Source organism: Asterias rubens, chromosome 2 (genome assembly GCF_902459465.1).
Source record: "Asterias rubens chromosome 2, eAstRub1.3, whole genome shotgun sequence".
In the NCBI taxonomy this organism is placed as follows: Eukaryota; Metazoa; Echinodermata; class Asteroidea; order Forcipulatida; family Asteriidae; genus Asterias; species Asterias rubens.
The window spans coordinates 22,429,729-22,454,095 of record NC_047063.1 but is presented as its reverse complement, the minus strand read 5'-3'; the positions used below and the strand labels follow the sequence as shown (position 1 = coordinate 22,454,095).

The 24,367-nt window shown below is 38.7% G+C and overlaps 1 protein-coding gene across 2 annotated transcripts; it reads right to left on the bottom strand.

Moving 5' to 3' along the window:
* Window positions 1-4,896: 4,896 nt before the first annotated feature.
* Window positions 4,897-21,842, bottom strand: LOC117306811 (transcription cofactor vestigial-like protein 4). 2 transcript variants are annotated; one of them, XM_033791334.1, is made up of 4 exons: window positions 21,459-21,842; window positions 13,181-13,400; window positions 8,956-9,263; window positions 4,897-6,545 (listed from the first exon to the last, which is right to left on the bottom strand). In XM_033791334.1, the coding sequence occupies exons 1-4, from the start codon at window positions 21,532-21,534 to the stop codon at window positions 6,292-6,294; spliced, it is 858 nt and encodes a 285-aa protein (XP_033647225.1). In that variant the 5' UTR covers window positions 21,535-21,842; the 3' UTR covers window positions 4,897-6,291. The 2 variants fall into 2 exon arrangements, with proteins under 2 accessions (XP_033647225.1, XP_033647226.1); XM_033791335.1 differs by having other exon boundaries at window positions 21,708-21,840.
* Between the last annotated feature and the right edge of the window lie 2,525 nt (window positions 21,843-24,367).

Below are 24,367 nucleotides of genomic sequence, written 5' to 3'. Positions count from 1 at the left end.
ACATGCATAAAATAACCAATTTGTGAAAATTTTGGCTCACTTGGAGCCTTTCTCACAATGTTGTATACTACCAACAGCTTTTCATTGCTCGTTACCAAGCAAGTTTTATATTCTCACAACTATTTTGATTTCCCACTAGTGTCCAGTGCCTTTAAGACCCTCGAGCTTAATATTGCAATGTTATGAATGCACATCATCTCCCATGGAAGCATATTTCTCATTCCTAGAGATCTTTCAGCTTAATGCCACAGCTTGCAGTCACACACACCAAGCTACGAGATTCCATGGATCAGTAACATCATCACCAGGCTGCCAGGAATTCCACACACAGCGACTTGCTTAAAACACGGATGTTGTGGCTACTTAGACCAGCATGAACATTTGTGCTGAATAGAAAGGATGTCTAAAGGTTGTCAGCCATTTTTAATTCGTCTGACAAAATCTCCCATACAATTTGGGAGGGGTGTGCATTGCCATTACACTGAGGTCCGATACACACTGTGGATACTCCGTACTATCCGGAGTTCTGTGACTACCAGAATCTAATGCGAAAGAGCTTTCTCCAAAATTAAACAAGTAAAGAGTTGTTATTTGAAAGAGCAAAATGCAAAGATTTAACTCATTCTTTGTCTTACCAGACTCAAAGTCAACGTTTGAATGTCATTTCTCATCCGCACCGGAGTGAGGTATGATTATTTGATTGAAAAACACAAGACTGCCAGACTTGTCCACCAGTAAGAGTTCACTGGCTGGCGGCTAAAACCACTGGCCTCAAAGCCTGTGTCCAGTGTCAAATTTGAGCCCTAAAATGTATCACCATCGTTGTCAGAATTCAGAAAGGGGGGCTGTAATATAAGACAACACTACGCCTCAAGAAAAAAAAACTGCACTTCTTAAAAGAGTGGTTTATCGGATTCAATAGTCTCATTTATTGGAATATTGAGTTATTTTCCATATTTCCTCAGATCAATATATTATAATATTAAGAGGACTACACATGTAGCAATAATATTTACAAATACAGAAATTTAACTGACTCCTGGTCTAGCTTTGAACATGCATAATACAAATCCTTCCAAATCGCAGACAATTCCGTGTTTACCATGCCCTCACAATCATAGGAAACTCAAATACAGCCTTCCCCTCACAACCATAGGAGAAAAAATACAGCATGCCCTCATAATATTCACAACAGTGAAAGTACAAAATTAAACCAATAAACCTTTCATAGGCAAAACAAATCATAATGCCCTTACTGGAGTCATAAGTGGACCGGCTAGGTAATTGCCCTCAATGTTTTAGTGACTGGTTCTAAAATTTATTGCAGAATAGCTTTGACAAGAGCTATTGCCCAAGAATGAAATCCTTCAGTTTGAAAAGATCAACTTCATAAGTTTGGCTACTATCAGTGCTAGTTTTTGTTGTCAATTGGTTAACAACCCCCCCCCCCCCCAAATGTCTTCCCAGGGTCTACAGGACCCTTGCATATTGCATAACGCACCTCTGCACAAAGTGCATCTACCATTTCCGCCTTTTTTGAAAGTCAATTTCTTTGTTCATTTTTTGACTCCCATATTATTGACTCCTAAAAATGGCGGACAGGACAGGTGTAGGTACGTTGTACATTGTGAAAGGGGTTTATAGAATTAATATGCACATATTACCACATCTTTTTGGGACCTGTAGAAGTGCATGATTTTGGTTCCCCCAAACATAATGTGGGAACCCACAAAATCTTCCCATTTGCGTGAGACTTGCATGGTCTGTAACTCATTTCAACACAACAGCAAAATAGTCAGTGTTGAAATCCCAAAGAAAATACTAGAATTCACCACTGTTTATCACATTATGTGTTGAACCCCTCAAATTTCAGAGCTCATCACTTTTTACAAGAGTGTTTGAAGTAATCTAAAACGATCTGCGGAAATACTAATACACTTAAATGTTGTGATATACATGAACGGTATACTGATATATACAATGCACTTTACAGCGATATATATTTAATTACAGGTATGTACAGACAAACAATTTTGTTTTGCCAAGAAGTTAAAACCAAAAAACAACCACGGAATATTTAGAATCTACAAAGTATTGCTCTGTGGATATTAATGTAATGATTGCTTTGATTGTATTTGGTTGAAGCAGTGAGACAGGTCGCTAACCCGAGTGATAAAACCCACAATGAGTTCCTGGACTCACTGTTAAAGATATAGGGCGAGTCAAAAAGAAGTTGACCAGGATTGGTGATGTTTTTCAAAACGAACAAATGACACTCCAAAGTTCAGTAAAGCATACATTTAACAAGCCCTCTCTCCTGCTTATTGCGGGGAAAAACAAAGAAATTGATCATTCCTGAGGAGTTATGTCTATTTTAATAGAGGTACTCATTTTGAAAGTTGTCAACGAAATACTTTGTTTTATACCCTTTGCTACTTACTCAGCTTATGTTTAGATTCAGTCAAGCATTAGTATTCCATGGACAGCTACAAACATGAGTACTTTCAGTATAGCAGGCATAACTTCTCTTAGAAATGATCAATTTGTTTCATTCTTTTTTCCAGATAAGCAAGAAAAGTACTTGTTTCATATGTTCTTCACTGGGGTTTTTTTTAAAACCATAAATCTCGCTCAACTTTGTTTTGACTTACTCTGTACATGGATGAAAATTAACCGTATTGAAAAGTATATTTTTGAAGTATGTTTAATTTTTGAGTGTCACCGCTTACAAGTCTAGTTGAAATGAAAGGGCCATTTTATAGCCACAAATATATATCTTTAATCAACCTTAAATTTGACATTCCAAAGTGGGGGTTAAAACAAAGAATGTATTTCTCCGTTGGAATTCAAATGATTTGGTCAATTTGGTATGAGAATGTTTAGATAATTTAAGGGCAGATTCTGATTTCACATACCAGGGCCCATGACTTAATACAGCAAAATCATTTCTGCTAAGCAGAAATGAGCAGGCTACTAGTCACAAATTGTACTTGTGACACGGTAGTGTGGCTGGTAACCTTATTCTGGTAAGCGAAAACAAATATGCTCAGCTACTTTTTGTGCTTAAAGGGTCTATGTAACTTTTGTAGGACAAAAAACACAATGTCCACAGATTTACACTAAACTTACACAGTTTGAAGATAATGATAGTAGAAAGCTTCCCTGAAAATATTACGTGCTGAGGTGCTGTAGTAAATTAGTAAAACAATGTCATGAAAATATTTTCGTCTCATGAGACGAAAATTATTTTAATCATTTACAAATGTATTTTTATGACATTTTTTTACTCATTTCTCAAAAACTACTGCACATCAGTAAGTAATATTTGAAGGGAAGCTTTCCACTATCATCTTCTTCAAACCCTGTAAGTTTAATGTAAATCTATGGACATTTTGAAAAAGTACCCAAATCCTTTAAGCAGCTCTATGAAATTGGGCCCAGGAAAGGCCCCGCCCCCATACATCCCTGGATCTGCTACAGCATCAATTTTGGGCAAAAAAGGTAAATTCAGAGTATAGACAGTTACTGTATTTTGTTCAGGCAGTTTACATGCATCAATTTACACACCCAACTTCAAGGATATTTCAAAAAGCAAGATACAGTCAAATAAATTTAGGAATGTCTTAAAACATCTTAAAACATCACTATGTACAGTCATTGTTTACAATTTGTTGAGACCCTGCAATTCTTTCTCATAAAATCCCTGTCTTATAGTTCCCACTAAGTTATTCTGGTTGTAGATCAACTGTTCTCTGCTTTTGGCTCCTGCCCCGGCTCATAAGTGATTCTGAAAACATTTTTTTTTAATAAACCTAAGCCAGACCCAAATCCAGGACCATAAGCCGGAGTCAGGACTGGAGCAAGAGCCAGAACTAAGCCGGAGCTAGTACCAAAGCCACAGTCGGAGCCAAAAGCAAAACCTGAACCAAATCCAAAGCAGTGGTTCTGAAAAGAGTCTTTGACACTGTTGGTAACTGTCAAAGACTAGTCTTCACAGTTGGTGTACAAAATAACAAACCTGTGAAAATGTGAGCTCAATCTGTCGTCGAAGTTGCGAGATAATAATGAAAGAAAAAAACACTTGTCCCACGAAGTTGTGTGCTTTCAGATGCCTGATTTCGAGACCTCAAGATGTAAACTTGAGGTCTTAAAATCAAATTCGTGGAAAATTTCTTCTTTCTCAAAAATAACGTCACTTCAGAGGGAACCGTTTCTCACAATGTTTTAAACTATCAACCTCTCCCCATTACTCGTTACCAAGAGAGGTTTTATGCTGATAATTATTTTGAGTTCTTACCAACAGTGTCCACTGCCTTTAATACTACATTTTCTTTACCATACAGGTCTTTAATATATCAGTGAGGGGGCAACTATTTATAAATAATAAAATATTACTTACTAAGTCTGGCTCATACTTCCTGCCAGTGAATATGACATCACAAATTTGCAACAAACAATTCGCAAGAGTTGTGAAAATAGAGTTGTTACATCAAGTTTCCTTCACATTCAAACACTTGTAGGAAGTATGAACCAGGCTTTACAGTTTTAAACATTTATACAGTTGACTACGACGCATTATTTTGTCAGTGGAATATGTTTGCTCTTTAAAGCATTTGGGTACTTTTTCAAAATGTCCACAGATTTACATTAAACTTGCAGGGTTTGAAGATAATGATAGTGGAAAGCTTCCCTTCAAATATTACTTACTGAGGTGCTGTAGTTTTTGAGAAATGAGTAAAAAAATGTCATGAAAATACGTTTGTAAATTATTAAAATAATTTTCGTCTCATGAGACGAAAATTATTTTCATGACATTGTTTTACTAATTTCCAAAAACTACAGCACCTCAGCACGTAATATTTTCAGGGAAGCTTTCTACTATCATTATCTTCAAACTGTGTAAGTTTAATGTAAATCTGTGGACATTGTGTTTTTTTGTCCTACAAAAGTAACATAGACCCTTTAAGAGGTAACTTAAAAAGCAACATTTCAGTTAGTTACAATATTTGTTTTATGTAGTTTGTTTTTAGAATTTTAATAAAATTTTAAAATGTGATCACATTACGATACACCAGAGTGCATTGATGCAAAGTGAAAAATGGTCCCAAGTAATAATTCATAATCACAACATAAAAGGGTATCGAATAGAGCGTGAATTTTAAGAAATGTACATGTAGCTCTAAACAAACTTAATGTTAAAAGTCAGTGCCGGATAGTTTCTTGAATTGCGCACTTGGTCAATTTTATCAAGGTTTAAGTGTTGAAAAATATTGAAAACTTCATAAATATTTTTTTAATTATATTATTGGAAATAATTTCATTGGTCACCATATCTACTCAACTATCAGAGGAAATGAACAAAAATTCCTTTTCATTTAAAAGTCAACACGATCAAACATCACTGTGTCCAATACTTGTATTTTCATAAAGAGCTAAATATTATAAAATCCATTTTTAGTTAATAAATTCAGAGCAAACTTTGATGCATTTATATTTCTATATTTTGGTCATTCATAGTGCTCACAGCTTATTTCACCAGCAGTGTTCAAGTCAAAACATCCACATAAAATTGCTCAAATACCTCTAGGTCTTCCCGGTCAATTCAACAAATTTGAGTTCAAAGTCGTTAAAATGCATTCAAATTCATGTATTGTTTCCCTCATTTGGTCAAACTTATTTTATTGGTTTCTATTTAGCAACTATTGCAATTAATTTAATTTTTGTGAAAACTTGATTTCATTTTTCTCATTTAGGTTTGTTTTTGAAGCCCTATTTTATTTGTAGCCGTTTTTCAAGACTACATTTTCACTATACTTCAGTTGAATTTCTATTACTTAAAATGTACTTCCATTTTGTACAATTGATGAAATTATATGGCTGACCAGCCTCTTGATGCTAGCTTTGACGAATTGGAATGATCTCTGCAACCGTACGACCAGTGAATATTAAAATTTTACATTTCCCTCATATTTATACAAGGTGCTCTTTACTTTCGGGGGAAAACTACCTCACCTCTCACAAGAACAATGTATCAGGCCGCTGCGGCAAGAGATTCTGGTCCCCCGGAGATTCAGTCCCCCAAACTGTGTACAAACTTCTTCTGATAGCGCCCTCTTTTGAGTCATCCTCTTCCAGCCATGTTAATTTCCCATATATGAGGGACAGAATCATCATCGGACAGAATTGCCTGGGACACTGGCACCACAGTTTAGACAGCAAAATTGCACAGCCTTGTGCATACAACAGAAACAACGTCGATTATACCTATATTGAATGTGTTTTGATGCAGTGTTACGTAGACATTACTGACGCTTGATGAACGACATGGGGCGATGACGGCGGGGACTGACCGGCCGGTTCGATAACATTCTTTATCTGCGGCCATTTATCGCCTAATGCTTTAGCAAAATGGTCATCCACAGAGCCGGTGATCATCGTAACGACTCCGTCGTTGGAACTAGAAGGCTTTGGGGCGCCATAGTTCTCCTTGTAGTCCTTACCAAGACTCCTCCGAAAGTGCTCCTCGATAACTGGGTCACAAACTCCTGAGGAATTGACAAAGTTGTAAAAAAATATGAAAGATTTCAGTGAGATAGAGATAATAAGATAATAATAATAATAATAATAATAATAATAATAATAATAATAATAATAATAATAATAATAACAATACTTGTAATGCAATGTAACCAACCCTCATAGTATACCTATGTGTTTTTTTTAATCGTTCCATGATTTAAGCCTATATAAATGTAATTGGCTGTCAAAAGTCACCCCAAATTAAGGGCCCCAGGGTTTGGGGTGACTTGGAACAAACCTTTACTCCAAAAAAAATTAAAGAAAATGAAAATAAATTTAGGTTGTTTTGGGGGTATTCTTTAATTAATCAAATCCCAACATGAACCCAAGACTCCCAGCATTTATAACAAAAACTGTTATCATGGGAAAGCAGGTACAATTTTTTCTAAAATTCTAAAGCCACCCCGTTTTACGGAAATTAAACTTTTTACTGTTCTGCAACACAGATAAGTTTGAAGGGTGTTGGTACCTTTTGTATAATATATCAATTTTGGGCCATGACATGAATCCTCACTCACTGTGTATGAAGATGTATGTAAGTTTCAGCTTCATTTGTTGTGAAGTTTTTGAGAAAAAAAGTTAAAATCACAGAGCAATGTTTTCATGAGAGCCGTGTAAATCCGTTCAACATGAAAGCAAAATTGTGAAACTGTTTTACTCATATCTCAAAAACTACAGCGCCTCAGCAAGTAATACTTTAAGGGAAGCTCTATATCATCTTTATCTATGAACCGTGTAAGTTTAATGTAAATCTTTTGTGTGTTTTTTTGTGTTTTGTTTCGTACTACGAAAAGTACCCAAACCCTTTAAAAGAGAAGACTAGAGCCAGGCAGAGGGTCACATAACTTAGGTCAAGTGCATCCTGGAGGAAAATAAAATGCTGAAATGCCATCCATCATTGGGCAAGCCCCACTTCTAGGGACAGATTCATTTCATACAAATGGCTGGCAAGATTTCTAGCACAGCTTGGGAATAATGTTGAAATACAGAGGCCATTCATCATCATCACCTAAACAAATCTTTGTTCGCTGTGACTCCAACCTCCCCCCCCCCCCAACTTGTTTTAATATTTCAATTAGGCCTTAAAAAAAGTAAGGTTGGAGTAACGGGCTGGAAAAATATTATAGGTAGGTTTTTGTTTTTTGTTTTCATTCCCAGCAACAAATGACATATTTTCCAATTTGTTAAGCTGCTAGCTGGTATACATGTACAGTACATCCATCTCCGAGCTCCGTCCATACAACTGAAAGTAATGGACGTGTGCAATCTTCTGCACATTCTTTGTGCAAAACATTGTGCACTCTACAATTGAAGAGAAATGGCAGACAAAAATTTTTTTCAAACATATTCATAACCAACTCAATAGATTTTAGTCATCATATTTATTGCCTTGAAAAAAATGAAAAAACAGGGTCGAAAAAAAGAAACCCCGAAATAGGGTCGACTGTATTTTTATGATTGGTCGGGTAACGCAAACATTTTTGGGGGGTGGCCTTATTGGTATGCAGCCTTTTGTGAATGATTGATCTATGATACATTTTTCCAGCTTTCTTTGGAGCACACAGCTGTCTTGTGAACAAAGGGAAGTTTTACTGAAACCAAAATAATGTTAAGATTTCCAGACATTACTAAAAAAAAATGATTTGTGTCCCTGTAAATGTTGACTGCACAGAAACAGTCTCGCCCAGTTTCATTAGAGCTGTTTAAAGACACTAGACACTATTGGTAATTGTCAAAGACCAGTCTTCTCACTTGGTGTACCCCAACATATGCATAAAATAACAAACCTGAGAAAATTTGTGCACAATTGGTGGTCGAAGTTGCGAGATAATAATGAAAGAAAAAACACCCTTGTCACACGAAGTTGTGTGCATTTAATTAGATGGTTGATTTCGAGAAAATTCTAAATCCGAGGTCTCAAAATCAAATTCGTGGAAAATTACTTCTTTCTCGTAAACTATGGCACTTCAGAGGGAGCCGTTTCTCACCATATTTATACTACCACCAATCTCTCCCCATTACTCGTTACCAAGTAAGGTTTTATGCTAATAATTATTTTGAGTAATTACCAATAGTGTCCACTGCCTCTAAGCACAAAAAGTAGCTAAGCACAAAAAGTAGCTAAGCACAATAAAATTATGCTCACCAGAACCTGGTTACCAGCCACAAAAACCAGGCATTAAAGAATACTCTTACAATAGAGTAAAAATATATGCACCCTGGTAACATAATCATTTATTTATTTTGCAGGGTTTTTTTTTTTTTTTTTTTGGGGGGGGGGGGGGTTTGGGGGGGGGGGGTTCGGAGGGAGGGTTGGAAGTTGCAAATGGATAACTTTTGATTTGGGGAATTTTGTAACAACCGAAGCATACAAACCTAGTGATATTTCTCGACGATGGCAATTTGTTTGAATCGCTGCCGATGATGATGTTGACGTGTAACCGTTGGTCCTCCCGTACGCCGGGCTGTTTCCGTGGCCTTCCCGCACAGCGCCCTCTCTTGACTGCGACGGTGCGCAGGTTATCACAGACGGCCGAAGTTGTTGCGTCTCCTTGCTGCTGGGCAGGCTGGGGAGGTGCGTGGGGGAAGGAGTGAGATGCGAAGTGCTAGGGGTCGGGAGAGCTGGGTTGACTTCTGGAATGCCCACGACGTCTGTTTCTTCAAGTCTCATGGTAGTTATTTCTCTGATTAAAAAAACAACAACCTCATCAATCTTGCTGAGCTGACAAGTTTTCTTATCTCTTTCAGTTCTTTCATTGATAGTGGAAGTAAGCAACTAGAGAAAAGGTTGGTTATTTAGCTCAACAGAAAAGCATAGGCCCCCCCCCTAACAAAATCAACTGATCAACAGATAATAGGAAACAAGCATAATGAACTTGATTTAATACATGTACATATTCCTTCCCTTTTGTGTACAGCACTTGACAAACACTCTTTCAAGCAAAGTGATTTATTCCTTCTGTAAATCAACCCAGCTTTCCATTCTTCAAGTCCAAACAAAATGTGGAAACACCCAGATCAACCTCCTTTGAATTCCTGAGACACAAAGTATGCGCCCGGGTTCACAGCAAACAAGAGCCTTGACAATGCCTCTATCCTCTTGGGATATTCCAAATATTTCCGTAACTCCAACAGGCCAACCCAAATACCCAAGCTTAACCCAGGCACTGGAGAGATTTACTCCGGTCAGATTATTGTGTCCCCACAGCCCTATCAAAGTTGGTCAACAAGAAATAAAAGTTGGCCCAAATGTTACACATTCTTTGACTATTAGTGATTAAAAGATAAAGTCCAAAGTGCCCCATTAGTAATAAACCGAAGAATGTGACTTTATGCCCTTTCGATGTACATGTAGGTTTGGGCATTTGCACCGTTAGTGTTACATGTAATGTAAAGATGCTCAGTATGTAAATACAGGCAAAAATAGGACACATTTTTAGCAGCGTTTTGTTAGAGATGAACTAATGATTGTGTGCACTGGACTCCAGCTCTGGTATTTCTGATCAGCAAAGTTTGGGTTCAAGTCCCGGTCTTGACACTTGTCTTCAAGACACACTTAACCATTATTGCTTCGTCCTTCCGATCAGAATTAAGACCGTAAGTCCAGTGTGTTGTGTAACTGTAAGGTATGTCAACTTTCCTATAAACTGTGGACGAGATAGGTAAGTTTGTGGTACAACTTACGAGCACAATAATTGTTATGCAGCTTTATGAGATATGAGGCCTAGTTCTAGGGATCGATTTCACAAAGAGTTAATCCTATCGGAGCTCTTAAAAACTTACGGCTAGTCCTATAAGTTAGGACGAGTAACTCATCACTACTCGAAATAAGACCACTCCTTATTCTCATAATCGAGTTAGGACGAGTTACTTGTCCTAAACTCTTTGTGAAATCCACCCCTGGCAGACAAACTGCACTGAACCAGCTGTTACAAACTGACAACCCCATTTCTTATTTTGTCCTCCCAGATCTGTCAAAAAATCATCCCAATACCTCCCTCCACAAACAGGCCACCATGAATCAACCTGTCATTCCCTCAATATCTTCCAGACTGAGAGAATTTCCGCTAAGCACCTTTCACAAGCCCCTCAGGAGAGAAACAAAGTTATTTTCTCTCTAAGTTTTATTGGTGTCATGGTGATAGTCCACAGCCTTGTCTTGGCCAATAATAATTTCAAATCCCTGTCCTGCTCTTAAAGGCAGTGGACACACGTTTGGTGTATCCCAACAAAATGCATAAAAACAAATCTGTGAAAATTTTGACTCAATTGTTGGTCATGGAAGTGGCAAGAGAACAATGAAAGAAAAAAACACCCTGGTTGCACAAATACAGTGTGCTTTTCAGATGCATAATAAAAGGCTTCAGGCCCGAAGTTTTCTCGTTATTTGAGTGAGAAATTACCTCTTTCTTAAAAGATACAATACTTCAGAGGGAGCCCTTTCTCACAATGTTTTATACCATCAACAGCTAACCATTGCTTATTACCAAGTAGGTTTTTACGCTAAAAATTATTTGAGTAATTACCGATTCAAGTGTCCAGTGCCTTTAATAATATGGATTGCTCAGAAGCCATTAGTGCATAACTTGCATAGCTCATGCCCTAAAGTACATCTACATGATGATATGTGCAGAATTATGTCTCATAGGGATAAATGTAAAACTGGCCAACAAACAGGCAGCTCGCCAGAAGAAGACCTTTGGCAGAGTTTAATGCGCAGCAACAAGGTTATGTCTTACTCACGTCACAGACAAACTTAAAGGCAAAGTATACCTTTGGTTTTTGAAACCATTTGATTGCTTTATTACTGTATAAATGACCGTGTACACAATAAAACTAACTCCTGAAAATTTCATTTCAAAAGGTGGTCAAATTTTTGAGGTATCATCGAAAAATCCAGACGCAGGAAGAAGAATCCCTGATAGAAATACACAATCATGAGAAGCGTTTATGTAGAAATGATTCACAAATTCAAATTTTGGGGCAAAAAAAACCTGTTTTCTTTTTATACAGTGTAACTGCATTACCGGGTACTTCAAAAGTGAAATGTTTCTCAAAATGCTTTACACAGTTGAAAAAATACATCATTGTTCTGGGGGGGAGGGCTTTTTTTTGGGGGGGGGGGAGTGTTCACAGCAAATTTAACTTCCATCCTTGACGTTTCACAAAGTCACCAATCTTTGAAAATTTCAAAACTTACATTTTGGAGGCAAAACAAAAACAAAAGATTTTGTTGTTCTGTAAACGTTTAGGGTCCATACTTTAATGATGACCCCAAAAGAAAAATGTGTACTGTTTATCTGAAAGCCTACTTTATATATGGTTATGGTAGCATCTTGGTCTGAAGTGCCCCTGTTGATTAGAGATCAACAAAAATCAGTACAACAAATTTCAAATTTAACCTCAAAAGATTGCCCAAGTCTGAGTAATCACACTACTGGCAAGAACTGAGAAAAAAGACTGTCCAATTGTCTCCCATTAAAAAAAAAAGGGGACCACCGGGCTATGACAATACTAGTCAGTAGGATCAGTGATGATATCAACTTCATGGAGGCAAAGAAGGCGATTGCCTCCGTGCCCCCCTTGGTCATTGCCTTGATGCCCTTCAAATGTCCCAGAAGAAGTTGATAATGATAAAATGACTTGGTGCCCTTGCCCTTGGGAAGGGCCCTTAAAATGCTCCAGTAGAAATTTACATTGATAAAATGCCTCGTTGCCCTTGCCCTTTTAAACACGAAGCATACATGCCTGAGATGGGGTGTGTGTGTGTGTGGGGGGGGGGGGGGTGAGAACACAAGGTGTCTGTCAGTGTCAGAAACATTTGGAGTTCTAGTTCTACACCCACTGTAATTCTGATGACATCCTTGCATGGTGTCCATAAGTCAAGATTGTCAGATCATTTTACTCTACAGTGAATCATTCTACATCTGCACACATGGGTTGCGTTACACGTTTCAACCAAATTCCATAATGAGTTATGGACATCTGTTGTGGATTCCATTGTCATAAAAAATATAATAACCTCTCCTTTTTATTTTTGCTGTGGCAGTGAAGTAAGTACTCACAAGCATTAAGTGTATCTGCACACTTAGTTTGAATGTGTAGGTGTTAGATTTCAAGACAGTAAATAATTACTTGCGTTAACAAGATGTTCAGCCATTCAAATTTGTCTTTGTTTTAATACATTGGTCCAGAAACGTCAAGATCATCAATCTTTCTCTGATTCATATTTTAGTAAGAAATTAACTCTTTCTCAAACATTTTACTTCGGATAGAGTCATTTCTCACAATATTGTATACAGGCTACCAACAGCTCTCCGTTGCTCATTACCAAGCTCCGTTGCTCAAGTAAGTTTTTATGCTAATATATTTTGAGTAAATACCAAACGTTTTCAGTTCCTTCAAAACACATCTGTGTAAGGGTAAAAACCAGACTACCAACTTGATAAGAATAAAGTATAATAGTAAACTTGCAGGTACAACCATGTAACAATTCTCTTTATAGGAAGTGTTTGCTCTAAACAGAGCCAGTTCGGTCTTGACGCTACAAACGGTATACCCTGCTCGATCAATTGATGTTTACAAATCTTACTTCACTTACGTTTGTGTCCCTGCACAGCGAGTTGATACTGCAGCAGCCGTCTCCATCAGAGTCGCTGCTGCTGTCCTGCTGCTGCTGCTGCTGCCGTTGTGAAGCTCATCAAAGCGCAACACCTGCGCCAACTCTCTCCTCTCCGTACTCCGTCGCTGCCGATTGACGCGAGACGGCAGCTCCTTGGAAGACTCCGATCTCATGTCGTCACTTCGTAGTGTTGCATTCCCTACGGAAGAGACAGAAGGAGAAAGACATTAGTTCACCCTTGACAGGGCTTGAATTTTACACCATGGATTGCAGGCCCAAGGCCAGTGATTTTCAGATTGGGCCATTATTCAGTGAACTCAGGACTGGACAAGTCCGGCGGTCTTGTTATTTTTCAGGCGATTAATACTACCTGTATTTCACTGTTGTTTCTGGCCGAGTGGATAAGAGCACCGAACTCAAGCTCTGGTGCTTCTGTTCAGCAGAGTGTGGGTTTGAATCCCGGTCGTGGTACTTGTGTCCCTGAGCAAGACACTTAACTATAATTGCTTCTCTCCACCCAGGGGTAAATGGGTACCTGTGAGGGCAGAGATGGTTCATGTGATTGGTTTAGCCGAGTAGCACATAATTGCACACATGCTGTATACTCCCCAGGGAGCTGAGATGGTTTAAGGAATGATTTAAGGCCCAGTGACCAGGGGTAATAATGTCGAAAGCGCTTTTAGACACCTCTCTTGGGTGAAAAGCGCTATATAAAAACGGTCTATTATTATTATTATTATCATTCAGATTCTGGTTAGGTAAGTTAAGTTTTGATCCAGTCAAAATGTTGAGTTATAAGGCCATGCAGTCTTGTGAAATTTACCCCTGAAATCAAGCCCTGCTAGAACTCTTGGCAACTCTTTCCAGTGAGTTGACCAACCTTTTGAAACCAGTCAACTGCAGGGTTCTGTAGGGCGGAACCACTGTGCACAAAACTAACTGTGTACATGTATTAAAATGACATTCATTCCAGACCTCAAAATCACCCACAGCACCCCTGGTTATTGCCATGGTGCCCTGTGCTTTTGCTGTCCATAGTGCCCTGAGCAAAGTTCCAATACAAATTTACATTTTCCTCATAGAGTTGCCCTTACCAGAGGAAAATTGCTGTGCCCCTTCAAGAGCAAAGTTCAAGGCCTGCATTCACAACCTTGGAGGCATGCTGGCATAGTTTATCTATCGTTTAAAACCACAGTGGATGATATTGAATGGCCAAACAGTAGGAGGGTTGACTATGTACTATGTAGATGCATTCACCACATTACATCATATTAGCAGGCTGGTATAGTTTATAAATAAGGGAACCAATGTGTGGTGAAGAGGTTTTCGACTGGTGGTTTAAACCCGAGCCGAGGCCTGGACTTGATAATTTTACCAAGACGAAGTCGAGGTAAATTATCAAGAACCAGGCCTCGGCGGGTTTTAACCACTAGTTGAAAACCGATTCAACACACTTTGATTCCCATTCATAAATACCTTTTCGGTCAAAAAACATCAACACTTCTTGGTCAAAAGGTAAAATAAATCCAAAAAGTATAATTATTCAACGATTTCTTTCAACACAAAAACCCATCCAGCTATGAAATGGTTAGGCCCTCGGGTAAACAACTCCATATAAGGAGATGCTGTGCGCGTCGCGTGATGTTGCGCAACTGTTTCAGCCGTTGCTCTTGACCAATAGGAATGAAGAAACTGTCTTATACGCACAGGTGCAAGCGCGCGTGTCACGCCCATGTTATAACACTTTTTACTGGTGTTATATCATCCGTTCAAACAACACCTCGTGATGCCCTTTCGACCAATCAGAATGGATAAACTGTCTTAGGTATTTATGAATATATCATTCAATACCAAAACGGATGATATTGACTGATGGTGGGGGGGGGGGGGTTGACAGTTGACAACCTAGTATGTAAATTTATTTACCAAGTGATATCAAACTGCAGGCTAGCAATGTATCTATCAATAAAAAAAAACTTGAATGATATGTTAGTGTTACCGGTACACACTTTGTGATGAGGGCCCTCTGAAATCAAACTGAATCCACAACCAAACACGACCTGTGAGTTCCACTCCCAAACCCTATCAATCCGTGACAGTGTACATGGTTCTGAGCTACGTACAAGCATGGAGGAGCTATACCATGATTATTGAAACTACGTGTATCAAAAATAGGCAAAATCAACCTTTATGATCAAAGTCCATACTTTTTCTTGCGGCAACTGGTACCTACTCTGTCACAAATGATAAAGCTTCCAGACTAAATGCATGTCTATTGTTTCCTTTTTAAAAACCAGTCTCCAATGGGCCTTTTGTTTAACTTCCTCCCCAACTTCCCCAGACCCAAACTATACTTCCAGGTCAATTGTTAAGAGTATAATGAAGCCAGCCTCTTCAGTTGATCTGTATTTACAAAACTCTTTTCTGATTCACCGTTCCCCAAAAAGCCCTTGGGTTATCCTATATTAAACAGTTATAGGCCTAGGGGTGGATAAAATGTATCGTTTGAATCAACCATGCTTATAGGAAGTTAAATTATGATTAAACTTTGTATGAACTATGGCATGCTCATTCCTTTGTAATGTTTTTATGAAAAAAACCAATAAATATAAAAAAATATGCTCAGGAATTCCACCTCGCCAGTTTTAAAGAAAAGCACAAAAATACCTCAGGTCTATCACAATAATAGTTTTGATAAATTTTACTTCCGTTCCCCAATTTCCCCCTCAGTTCATGGTAAGTTAAATGACATCACAGTAAGCTGATGAAGGCAATGAAGCAAGTGTATGGCCAGACTGTGACGGCAGGCTTCAACTATTTCATTTCCAAATTCGACCATGAATGTTTAAATAATTATCTGTACATGCATTATCTTTATTTAGGGCATGTTGTGGCTGAGCGGTTTACCTTACCAGACTTATGTTCTGCCGTTGTCAGAAGCAGAGTGTGGGTTTGAATTCCGGTCATGACACTTGTGTACCTTGAGCAAGGCTCCATAATTGCTTCATAGAATTGGGAACGGTAACATGACAGTAACATGCCGGGGTGAGAGTCATTACTAACGAAAAAGTCTGAAACTTGGATACAAATTCAAGGGTATGTTGAAATGATGCCATTTCTACCTTTTGGTAACCCCTGGGGATATAGATTACAATGAGCTTTTGGGAACAGTATCCAAAGCACTAGAGAAATAGACCAATGAGCAGGATTTCTTTATTTGTGGAAAAAATATTGTCTGATTTTCTTCACCAGGCCGACATAAAAAGACTGAATTCAGCCAAAAGACTGAACAATCTCATCCCTGGGACCCTGAACATGAAAGTAAGTTAGAAAAAATCAGGCCTTTAATTTCGTTCTTGAAGGCTGCAGCAATTTTCCCCCTGGTAAGGGGGCACTTATGGAGGATTTTTTGTTTTAATTGGAACTTTAAAAAGATCACCACAGCAAAAGCACAGAGCACCACAGCAAAAGCACAGGGCACGACAGCAAAAGCACAGAGCACCACAGCAAAAGCACAGAGCACCACAGCAAAAGCACAGAGCACCACAGCAAAAGCACAGAGCACCACAGCAAAAGCTCAGAGCACCACAGCAAAAGCACAGAGCACCACAGCAAAAGCACAGAGCAGCAAAGCAATTTCTGTGGGAGTCTTGGATTATATAGAGGCCTAAACGCTTAAGTCTGAGAGCTGTTTTGTTCAAGGATTTACTTTATTCCACTGGGTCTATGAAACAGTGGACACACAGGTTCACTTTTCTTTGAAACAAACGGGAGAGTCTCATGTGAACAAGAAACTTTAAAAACAATTGCAGTTTTCAATTTGCTATCTTCTACTTGCCATAATTTCTTTGTAAAAATGGGTTGATTTCAACTATATACACATTATAAAAAGAGAGTTAACTTTAAGCAAGTTAAAACTGACATTCCATACTCTTTTTGAAATTGCCTAATCAGCATTATGACCATGAAATACAGCAGCAGCAACACAAAAAGATGCAACGATCATTCAATTGTGGAGCAGTTTGATGGAATCAATTTCCTCTATTTATGGAGCCAAAAAAGGACCAAAAAATCACAGAGGGATCCCTTCCCGATTTGATCAACTTAGCATCCCAGAAAGTCAGCAAACCCAACCCCATGCAGAGACACAAACCAGTCTTCAGGCATTGAGTAGATTGGGGGTCCATGGCGCTCATGAATGGGCAAAAAGAAAAAACACAGCCAAGAAAATTAGTTTGCACAAACGTCTCGGGCAATTTCCCACGGTTGTAAGCAGAGCGTGAGTGAGGCCGCCCTGCTATGCGTGCTATGCTAAGTATGAGAGCCAGAGGATTGTGTCCAATCTCAAGTTTTGTACACTCCCACTGATAGCGCTGATAAAAAGGGAGCAGTGGGCCACTTGGTTTCAAGTGTGCATCGGATACTGGCTTCAGATTCAGATTGGAGAAGTAGTGCACACTACTTCAGTCTTCAAACATGAACTTTGTTCATCAACAACAACAAAAGAAGAGGAAAACTGAAATTCTTTTTCTAATTGAAATATGGACCAGTAATAAAGCTGGTGGACCAGTAAAATGCCAAGCCAACTGGTCCTGTTGGCCAGTCGACTGTCTACCCTTCACACTTAATCGTGCAGGGATGGGATTTCAATTCATTTCAATTCATTTTTTTCCAATTGTGAAACCAAGGACTCTCAGAAAAAGCAAACTTAATCATAGTACTACTACTAGCCAAGAACCTTTTAAGCCATTTTTAGGTTTGGTGAGCACAGTACTATGATAGTGGAGTTCACTACTTAGGTTTGGGTAAATTTGTCTGTAGACACCCAAACCAAACAGTGCACTCCTAGTGTCCACCATACCTCAAACAGGCTGGTGGATATGGAAAAGGTTTGCAGTAACACCATGCAATGACTATCTCTAATGAGTTGGGGTGGTTCTGAAAAGAACCATTGGTTTCGAGGCTGATGGAGTAAAGACAAGGAAGGAAGATTCAGTTTGAGATGTTGGAGTAAACTCCAGCGACTTTGAGAAACCTACGCAGTCAGGTGGAGGGGCTGAAAACAACAATAGGGGCCATTGTCACACACAGACTTTGAAACTAAAGGAGCCACAACACTCCATTCATGATGATTCACTACCCTGAAAATAATGATTACAACAAAATGCCAGAAATATTTCTGATCTGCGGGGACCAAAATGCCCACTTTTTTAGGAGTCGCATAATAGGCTTTAATGAATACTCTCCTGTCTTACATGGTACCATTGGGGGGTTAATTCTCAGCTTTCCTGGACCACAAACTGGGTTGGGATAACACCTGCTGGGGTTCTAAAGCACTGGGAGGAATTCAGCCGCATCCAGGGACCTAATAAATGGCAGTGACTAGCCAACATCTGGGAATTATCATTCAGGTATTTTTTTTCCTGGTGGTGGAGAGAGCAGCAACACTGAACCAGGGAGACATTTCTGGTTATAAATCCAGTAAGGTGTCAGTTTTTTACTTTACTTGGTAACGGGTAATGGGGAGAGGTTGATAGTATAAAACATTGTGAGAAAACGGCTCCCTCTGAAGTAACGTAGTTTTCGAGAAAGAAGTAATTTTCCATGACTTTGATTTCAAGCCCTCAAGTTTAGAATTTGAGGTCTCGAAATCGAGCATCTAAAAGCACACAACTTCATGTGTTTTTTTTCATAGTTATCTCATAACTCCGACGACCAATCGAGCTCAAATTTTCACAGGTTTGTTATTTTATGCATATGTTGAGATACACTAAGTGAGAAGACTGGTCTTTGACAATTACCAATAGTGTCCACTGCCTTTAACCCCTTAGCACTATCTTTGTTTTACACATCAAACCATTTTAACCATTCAAGTCGATTTCCACCAACAACAAAAAATGAAATTAGCTATCTTATTACATCAGAGAAATTAACTTTTGAAAGATATATTCTACAATGTAACTATTGCTCCTAATGGTGTCTTTGTAAGAATAAGTCAAACAATGCTTGTTGCTGTTTTGTGTTATGAAAAGTTAAATTCACACATACTTGTCTACTACTTGTCTATATGTCTACCATCAGCACCAAACCAACACTAACTGCCAATCACTGTCAAAGAAAGTCAACAAACACTCTGTAAATTGTGTGAAAAGTTTTGACAAGGTTTGTTGTTACTATTACTCATACAGTAAGCCTTCATTTGACTACAATTGTAGCCTAATGTTTTCACTCCAACTCCATGAGGTAAATGTACACAAACTCCTCCATTCATGCACATGTACATTCTGTAAATAACACTCGGTGAAATCATAGACTAAAGCCGTGTTCGCACTGGATTTATATTTTGGGTAACTTAACCATGACCCTGGGTAACATTCCGACGGGTTAACTTTCCCACCGTCCGCACTTGGATTTATTTGACTCGGGTAAACTTACCGAGACCGTGGGTAAACTAACCGAGCTGGCCCCCTGCGTAACATAAATCTTATTCTTCCATGACAAAACACGTCAGCTTCTTCGGGTCACGGACGGATGGGAGATCTAACCGAGTCGTCGCGTCCACATTGGACTTTCAGACTCGGTTAAACTGACCTGGTCAATCTTCCTGGGCACCTTTGGCTTCGTTAAAATACCCATTCAGCAGGTCAGGTAAGTTAACTGGGAGGAAAATTTCCTGGGCTGTTCGCACTGGATTTAAAATGGGTAAGTTACCCATTGGCTCGGTTAGTTTACCCAAATTAAGTCCAATGCGAACAGGGCTTAAGGGTGAAATTAGGCCCAAGTCCAAGCTCTATGGTCTGGGCCAAATTTCATAGAGCTGCTTAGCACAAAAATTTGCTTAGCATGAAGTTTCTTTCTTGATAAAAACAGGATTACCAACCAAATTTCCATTTGTTACACATTGCTTGTTACTGGTATTCGGCTGTCGTTTGCATATCCTGAAAATCACGTGAAAATTTTGTTGGTAATCCTGTTTTTATCAAGGCAAAAATTTCATGCTAAGCAAAATGTTTGTGCTTGGCAGCTCTATGAAATTAGGCCCTGGCCCTTCCTCCATAGTCTGACTGATGTACCCTTCATCTATGATGTGTACATATTGGTTGTACCATAGTAACAACTAGGGGGAAGAACTGCACTTACTAGACATTGTCATGGAACACCAATCCTTAAAATGCTTCACAGGTGACCATGGTATAATAAAACTGTACAGTATTCATTAGAATCTAAAAAGATTAATTGAAACAAAATTCTCGTAATCATTCTATTTTTATCTACTCATTAGTCATTGTTACCAAAAAATTTCAGTAGATACTATATCAAGAAAAGTGGGGGCCGGATATCGATACAGACATTTCACCAGATTAATTAAAGGCAGTGGACACTATTGGTAATTACTCAAAATAATTATTAGCATAAAACCTTTCTTGGTGACGAGTAATAGGGAGAGGTTGATGGTATAAAACATTGTGAGAAACGGCTCCCTCCGAAGTGCCATAGTTTTCGAAAAAGAAGTAATTTTCCACGAATTTTATTTCGAGACCTCAGATTTAGAACCATCTAAACGCACACAACTTCGTGTGACGGGTGTTTTTTTCTTTCATGATTATCTCGCAAGTTCCATGACCGATTGAGCCAAATTTTCACAGGTTTGTTATTTTATGCATATGTTGAGATACACCAACTGTGAAGGCTAGTCTTTGACGATTACCAATAGTGTCCACTGTCTTTAAAAAGAATCTGCCATGTTCCCTACTCTATGGTTCTAAATCTACCGACTGCAATGATTGAATACATGTACATAACCATGTACTGTACATGTATGATGTGGTAGAACATGGAGGTAGAAACCTGAGTAGAATAACACAGTGGCCAACCTTACTCTTCTTCCTTCATGATATCCAATCCCATAAACCATTTTGTCAGTGTGGTGGATACATTACTAATAGAGTATTGACTTGAAGCATGCTACCTCACATCATGCCCACATGTACCGGTACTGTACTTTTTGTATGACAAGAAGTATTTGTCTATTTAGTACACCGCTACACCCAAACTGTGCTCTCCTACCCGTGTCATGTAGTGTCCCCCATATCTCAAAAAGGTTAATGGAGGTATTATACACAGGAGATTTTACAACATAAGTTAAAACCATGCAGGGGCATGTTAGGTATGTACATGTTAGGTACATACAACATGTACATGATACACCCTTGATCAATGGATACTACAAATACAATGGCATCCAACCAAACCCTACCTTCATGATAAAACGCAATCCGCATCGGATCAAAGCACGGCACAAGCTGAGTGTACGTCAATGTCTCCATGATCATTCTCTACCAAACATCCACACACCCAAGACGTGTGAGAGCAACGACAGCGAGGGAGAGAAGAAGGTACTCCCCAAAGACCGTCTCAAATACAACTCCCAAGAAATCTACACACTTGCAATGTCAAAGAGTCTCCAAACACTAACGGAGTGTTCTGAACTAACCTAGGCTCCTACCTAGTGGGTTCAGTATCTGACATAAAGTCCAAGCTATAATCCACTCCAGTCTTGGTTTGGCCACTTGCTCTTCTAGCTGGCCAGTCACACAGGTTGTTGGGTTGGTTTAGAATAGAAGAGAAAAAAAAACACCACACACAATCCCCATCCCAGTGATGAAACCTTCTTGAATAGCCCTACACCTCCCTTGACCAATCGCGACTCATCTACTTCACCACCGGTGGGGGGAGACAGCCAATCACGTGGTCCCATACAGCACCACTCAAGGCTTGTTTGGATAACTATGCAAATTGGTATCTATGGAATGTGAGCTATGTGGCTTGGGGTGTGTATCGCGAGACCCCCAGCTCCTCACTGGAACTCCATTGGCCCATTGTTTGGCCATGACAAAATATAAAAATTGTTTGCTGTTCAGGGAGAAGCGGATATTTTGACAGTCGAATCAAGCGGAAAACTATTGTGTTCAACTTGTCAAATGGTTTTGAGAGGTTTCTTTGGCAGATTTAGTACAAAGACTACAGAGGCTGAGAAATGTCTGAGCTAGGTGAAAGCACAAAAACCATCTATTCAAAATAAACAAAGAATGTCTATTTAACCTGATAATAAATGTTCCCCACAAATTAAATTCCATTTTTCAAATTTTCAGTGACAATGTGACAAGAAATTATGTGATAATAATAACGTCAACTTGGCTGATTAGATGTAAACACAATCATAATGCTCAACTTGAAACTAAAAGTTGTGTTTTTGTTTTAACAAAAATTATTGTTAAAATATTTTGTCAATGCACATTACATTAGTGCCCTGGTCATTGGGCCAATAACATTCATGGAATCTTTCTCAGCTCCCTGGGGAGTATACAGCCCTGGGCTGCCATGTTGCTCCAAAAAGCTCTTTTCAAACACACTATCAACCTCTACCCTTTAAAGGTACTTGATACCCTGGGTGAACCATAGAGAAAGGACATGGGTGACCATAAGAGAAGCAATTATAGTGATGTGTGTCTTGCTCAAGGACACAAGTGTCATGACCGGGATCAGAACCCACACCCCAATGACTAAACCACCAGATTTTGAATTTGATGCTCTAAACCGCTCAGTAATGAAACCCTACACTGAATTATTTTCCCTGTGGTATAGCACAGCAAAAAATATGCTACACAAAATATCTTGATTGCTCGTTGCTACACACAAACAATCAATCATTTGCCATTAGCAAAAGCATTCAGTGTCCACACAACATGTCTGAAAGAAAAGTCTAAACACTTCGTCTAAAATCAGCCAAATTGCTGGGTGAAAACTGTTGGCAGCTATCACACCAAACCTTTAGGGTACCCCCTTTAAAGTTATTTAATAAATGTCAATGTGTGGGGAAACAGTGTAGGGTGATAAGCATTTTATTTGGATTTAATCAGTTCATCAAAGCTTTATACATAAACAATGCCTTCGGGGGTTATCAAAGAGTAAAGTAGTATTTATTTTACTAGCTTACAAACTACTTCATACCTTGTTTGAACAATCAGGGCTCTGATCTACTTAAAGAGGTATATAAAAGCACTGGACACTATTGGTAATTGTCAAAGACCAGTCTTCTCACTTGGTGCATCTCGAACATATGCATAAAATACCAAACCTGCGAAAACTTAGTTGGTCGTCGAAGTTGCGAGAGAATAATGGAAGAAAAAACACCCTTGTCGCACAAGTTGTGTGCTTTCAGATGCTCGATTTCGAGCCGAGGTCTTGAAATCAATTCATATATTTTAGTGTGAAATTACTTCTTTCTCGAAAACTACGGTACTTCAGAAGGAGCCGTTTCTCACAATGTTTAATACTATCAACAGCTCTCGACTGCGTGTTTACCAAGTAAGTTTTTATGCTAACAATTGTTTTGAGTAATTACCAATTGTGTCAAGTGCCTATAAGCAGAAAAAGTAGCTAAAAGCTTAACAACACGATGCTACTATGCTCGAAGGCCCTTAAAGAGAAAGACTCAAAAAAGAGAAACATCATCCCATTAACTATTTGGTTGCCATTTCTACCATAGGTCCATTTGTAAGCAGTTTGCAACAGATTTCTCTGAAATAAATAAAAAGATGACAATCCCTTTAAAACTAAAACTACTCTCTCCTTCTTCATCAGAAAATGTATTATCTTTTTTCACACATTAATATAAAAAAATATCAACTTCACCAAATTGCAAATATGGCCTACAGCGGTCGGCAAGCTACGCATATCATAGCATCACAGTGCCTCAGCTACTATGGTTTGGATCTCAGCCACGCATCGACCAGCTGCAAGTTCATTAACTAGTAATCCGAGGCCTATCAAATATTTGGGCATATTTGCGCTGCATGTGAAAGCAGATTGGGTGACTTGCGAATAACAAGATTGCGTTACACACCTAAACATTTCAGGGGGGTGGTAGGTGGCATCTTGGACAATTGCCAAGAGAAGAATATTACATTATTCATGCAGGGTTATTTTCAGAGGTCTGCTGAATTTTGATAGCAATTTTTTTATGAAATAAACAGATCAAGGTTTCTTTTATCACTGGTGAGACATGAAACAAACAGATCAAAAACATTCTGTAGCTTAGAAAGACACATTATCATTTTAATCTTTTTTAATTTTGCCACCAAATTCAAGTCCCGAATATGGTTT

Bases quoted from the DNA above. Each gene is read 5' to 3' on its own strand.
- LOC117306811 (XM_033791334.1), bottom strand. From the start codon at position 21,534: ATGATCATGGAGACATTGACGTACACTCAGCTTGTGCCGTGCTTTGAT. The intron at 13,401-21,458 runs GTAGGGTTTGGT...TCTCTTCCGTAG, and splicing joins GATTGCGTTTTATCATGAAG to GGAATGCAACACTACGAAGT. The intron at 6,546-8,955 runs GTTTGTATGCTT...TCAATTCCTCAG, and splicing joins TCGTCGAGAAATATCACTAG to GAGTTTGTGACCCAGTTATC.